This window comes from Alosa pseudoharengus, unplaced genomic scaffold (assembly GCF_046254945.1).
Source record: "Alosa pseudoharengus isolate Yale_2024_CS ecotype anadromous, Long Island Sound unplaced genomic scaffold, YU_APseudo_1.1 YU_APseudo_1.1_scf_15, whole genome shotgun sequence".
Taxonomy (NCBI): Eukaryota; Metazoa; Chordata; class Actinopteri; order Clupeiformes; family Clupeidae; genus Alosa; species Alosa pseudoharengus.
The window spans coordinates 31,244,590-31,249,589 of record NW_027468620.1 but is presented as its reverse complement, the minus strand read 5'-3'; the positions used below and the strand labels follow the sequence as shown (position 1 = coordinate 31,249,589).

At 44.4% G+C, this 5,000-nt stretch overlaps 1 protein-coding gene across 1 annotated transcript in view; it reads right to left on the bottom strand.

Annotated features, from left to right (window-relative positions):
• The window catches only part of akt3a (v-akt murine thymoma viral oncogene homolog 3a), a 108,438-nt gene that overhangs the window by 16,350 nt on the left and 87,088 nt on the right, over positions 1–5,000 (bottom strand). Inside the window, exons 9-10 of the mRNA XM_076285220.1 lie at positions 2,495–2,518; positions 1,294–1,422 (exon numbers count right to left, since the gene is read on the bottom strand). Coding sequence (XP_076141335.1) covers positions 1,294–1,422; positions 2,495–2,518 — 153 coding nt within the window. The remainder of the gene's footprint in view (positions 1–1,293; positions 1,423–2,494; positions 2,519–5,000) is intronic.

Here is a 5,000-nt window from a genome sequence, read left to right as displayed (position 1 = left end):
TTTACATTTAAATACATTTTAGAATCATGGCTCAATAATGGCTCAACTGGAATAAAAATGACAAACACCTTGATTGGAATAAAACTGCCGATCTAATTAGAATTTTATTCGAAATGAAAGGGATGGTGTATTTTGTTCTTCTTCCGATTGAACAGCCACGTATATGGTCAGTCACAAATTCCAGAGCGCTTGTGAGCACCTGATCGGAATACACTGCAAAAAATTAAATCTAACCAAGTGTGATTAATCTTATATTAGGATCAAAAAATCTATTTGGTATTGTTTTTAGTATGAAGATACTTACCTGGCACTCTCTCAAAAGATCATTTTGATTCAATTTAAGAAGACAAATTAGCTCAATGCACTTGCGGTCAAATTCGCTTGTTTTCAGGATGAGACGTCTTAAAACAAGTCAAACTCGTCTTAAATTAGGTCAAATGATTTTACGAAAAAAGTGCTAGGTAAGTCTCTTTATACTGAAAACAATACCAACTAGATTTTTTGATCTTGATATAAAATTACTTAACACTTGGTTAGATTTTTTTTTTTAAATGAGCAGTTTTTGCAGAGTAGAAAATTGTCATTAAATTGAAAAAAAAAAAAAAAAAACACCTATTGATGACTGATTGACTTCCATAAAAAAGTGACTGACTGACAGACTGGTCTTAATGCAATTGGTTGTGTTGCAATTAATGTGTGATATTAGTTGCAAATATAGACTCTAAATTGATACATACGGTATTGGAGGCTGTGTGTGTGTGTGAGTGTGTGTGTGTGTGTGCGTGAGTGTGTGTGCGTGTATGTGTGCGCGTGTGTGTGTGTGTGTGTATGTGTGTGTGAGTGTGTATGTGTGCGTGAGTGTGTGTGTGTGTGTGTGATCCTTTTCAGTATGTTCATGACAGAGAGTATGTTATGTGGATTTTATTTATCTTTCCATCTGTGATAGAATATGGAAGAGGAAAAAAATGTATTGAAGTAATCTGTGATTCTTGGGTGGATTTCAACTCCAAATTAGGATGTCAGTTTTGACAGCTGAACTGTTTTTTTGTTGTTGTGGCGGCTCCCATAACTGAAGCAAAACGCCTCAAATCTGATCACTATGAGGAGACTACAGTTTCAGCCTATAGTTTCTGCCTTCATCTTTTCAAGTATGTATTTGTATTCAAGTATTTTTATTACTCACACGCACAACTAATCCCACACACTCTCTCACACACACACACGCACACACAAACATACGAACACATGAACATGAACACACACACACTCATATATGAACACACACACACACACCTCAGGTGCCAGGTACTCGGGTGTTCCGCAGAAGGTCTTCATGGTGGCGGCCTCGGTGATGCCTTCCTTGCAGAGTCCGAAGTCTGTGATCTTAATGTGGCCATCTTTATCCAGCATCAGGTTCTCCAACTGCAGGGCAACACAGACGGAGAGAGACATTTGACATTTAAATCAGCCTTAACTGGGGGGCGCTGTGGCGCACGTGGCTGCATTGTCAGCACTACTTCACTAGGCGGCGCTGTGGCGCACGTGGCTGCATTGTCAGCACTACTTCACTAGGGGGCGCTGTGGCGCACGTGGCTGCATTGTCAGCACTACTTCACTAGGGGGCGCTGTGGCGCACGTGGCTGCATTGTCAGCACTACTTCACTAGGGGGCGCTGTGGCGCACGGGGCTGCATTGTCAGCACTCCTTTTGGGTCCAAGTGCCCACGAGGACCCGGGTTCGAATCCGAAGCGCGGTCTTTTCCTGACCCCTTCCCTACCACTCGCTTCTGGTCACTCTTCACTGTCACTATCTATCTGAACTAAAGGCGGAAAAAAAACCCCAATATCATTTAAAAAGCAGCCCTCACTGGGCTTTCACATAGACCAGGAACCCCAAATGAAGCAGCCTTCACATAGACCAGGAGCCCCAAATGAAGCAGCCTTCGCTGAGCCTTCACATAGATCAGGAGCTCCAAATGAAGCAGCCTTCACATACTGTAGATCAGGAGCCCCAAATGAAGCAGCCTTCACATAGATCAGGAGCTCCAAATGAAGCAGCCTTCACATATATCAGGAGCTCCAAATAAAGCAGCCTTCACATACTGTAGATCAGGAGCCCCAAATGAAGCAGCCTTCACATAGATCAGGAGCTCCAAATAAAGCAGCCTTCACATAGATCAGGAGCTCCAAATAAAGCAGCCTTCACATAGATCAGGAGCTCCAAATGAAGCAGCCTTCACATACTGTAGATCAGGAGCCCCAAATGAAGCAGCCTTCACATAGATCAGGAGCTCCAAATGAAGCAGCCTTCACATAGATCAGGAGCTCCAAATGAAGCAGCCTTCACATACTGTAGATCAGGAGCCCCAAATGAAGCAGCCTTCACATAGATCAGGAGCTCCAAATGAAGCAGCCTTCACATAGATTAGGAGCTCCAAATGAAGCAGCCTTCACTGAGCCTTCACATAGATCAGGAGCTCCAAATGAAGCCGTACTTGGTGCTCCTTCACTCTTATTATCTGGAACACATGGAATCACCACATGTCTCCAGGTGGGAAGGGGGCAGATAGTAGAGAGAGAGAGAGAGGGACAGATAGTAGAGAGAGAGAGAGAGAGAGAGGCAGATAGTAGAGAGAGAGATAGAGGGGCAGATAGTAGAGAGAGAGAGAGAGATAGAGAGGCAGATAGTAGAGAGAAAGAGAGAGAGATAGAGGGGCAGATAGTAGAGAGAGAGAGAGATAGAGGCAGATAGTAGAGAGAGAGAGAGAGGCAGATAGTAGAGAGAGAGAGAGGCAGATAGTAGAGAGAGAGAGAGAGAGAGATAGAGGGGCAGATAGTAGAGAGAGAGAGAGAGAGAGATAGAGGGGCAGATAGTAGAGAGAGAGAGAGAGAGAGATAGAGGGGCAGATAGTAGAGAGAGAGAGAGAGAGAGAGAGATAGAGGGGCAGATAGTAGAGAGAGAGAGAGAGATAGAGGCAGATAGTAGAGAGAGAGAGAGAGGCAGATAGTAGAGAGAGAGAGAGAGAGAGATAGAGGGGCAGATAGTAGAGAGAGAGAGAGAGAGATAGAGGGGCAGATAGTAGAGAGAGAGAGAGAGAGATAGAGGGGCAGATAGAGAGAGAGAGAGAGAGAGAGAGAGAGAAAGGAGAGCGGTAGAGAAGGGAAAGAAAGACAGTAGGGGTTAAGATAGTGGAGGTTAAGACAGTAGGGGTTAAGATAGTGGAGGTTAAGACAGTAGGGGTTAAGATAGTGGAGGTTAAGATAGTGGAGGTTAAGACAGTAGGGGTTAAGATGGTGGAGGAGAGTAAAAGATCCAAGGAGAGAAAAAGAAAGTGTAAGTAAGTAAATACTCTTTTGATCCCGTGAGGGAAATTTGGTCTCTGCATTTATCCGTGAATTAGTGAAACACACTCAGCACACAGTGAACACACAGTGAGGTGAAGCACACACTAATCCCGGCGCAGTGAGCTGCCTGCAACAACAGCGGCGCTCGGGGAGCAGTGAGGGGTTAGGTGCCTTGCTCAAGGACACTTCAGCCGTGCCTACTGGTCGGGGTTCGAACCGGCAACCCTCCGGTTACAAGTCCTAAGTGCTAACCAGTAGGCCACGGCTGCCCCCAAAGATGATGAAAAGAATTAGGGTGGAGAGAGGGATCAAGAGAGAAATGAATAAAGATAAATATCTATACAGAGAGGCGGGTATAAGTCAGGCACACAAGGAGAAAAGGAGTGAAGAGATAAATGATGACGGATAAAGAGAGAGAGTCACAGACAGGAAGATCGATCATCTTCCACTCGTTTGAGTCCATCCCTGTGTCCAGTAAATTCTCTCAGCAGTCCCGATGCAGACTGACCCTAACCTCAATAAGGTCAGAGACGGTGGGCTGTATTTTGGGCCACCAGCGCATGGCGTAATACTCGTTATTCACCCGCGGAAAGTTGAATTCGGTATTTTGCACGTTTATTTTTTGCATTGCGCCCAGGGGTGTGGCAATTAACAACCTAGGGAGGGACCTAGCGCGTTGTCTAAAAATCGCTATCATACAGTACACCACCTAAACCTGGTCAGAAGTCAATGGCGAGTTGTTCATATGCTATTTTAAGAGCGCATGTCAACAGTCATATTGGCAGGTGCACGCACCATCCTTCTATCATTCATGAACGCACACCAGCACACGTCCATGCAAAGCATTACAAATTGCACGATTACAATGGGAAACATAATTAGAATAAAGATATTACGAAATACTGTACATCTCATAATAAGTAGTTATTCACCATCATTTGCAAATTGGTAATGACGGTTAAAAGTGATTAGGGGAGAGGCGAGAGACACGTATGGAGCACAGCTGAAGACGCACTGTCACGAGATATAAGCAACTCCTCTGCAGGATAAATGTTGTTTTATTCAGTCATTTGAGCAACATTAGGGTAAGTGTTGCTTTTTCCAGCCTATGTTTTCGATGGTAACCCATTGTCAGTCAATAGTTAAAGTAACTGCATATAACTGTCTTGTCGTTGACTGACTCCTTGGTGAAGTTAGTTTCACTTTGCAAATGAGTTCAAATAATAGACGAGTGCAAATGCGTGAAGGCTATGCTAGATTTTAGTAAAGCATGGTTTAAGAATGACTATTCCATACGGTCTTGCAAGCAGCCTCCTTCAAATGCGCCGTTGAATGCCAAAATACTGATGCATTTATTTGACATATTGCGCGTTGCGCCGTTAAAGGGAATGACAGATGTCATTCTCATTGGTTTAAAATGATGTTACGCCCCAAACACACCCATATGACTGATTAAAAGACCTAGGAACACCTTGTTACGCCATGCGCTCCACTTTTGACAACGAAACCCCTCCCAATGTGAACTGGACATCCTACTAAATTTGAATAGACTTTTGACGAGTGACGATGCACTTTAGAATGTCATGATAGGGCCCGGTGTGGAAGAGAGCCGTACGAGTCTCCACGGCTACAGCAGTGACTCCACCAGGCCGAGTG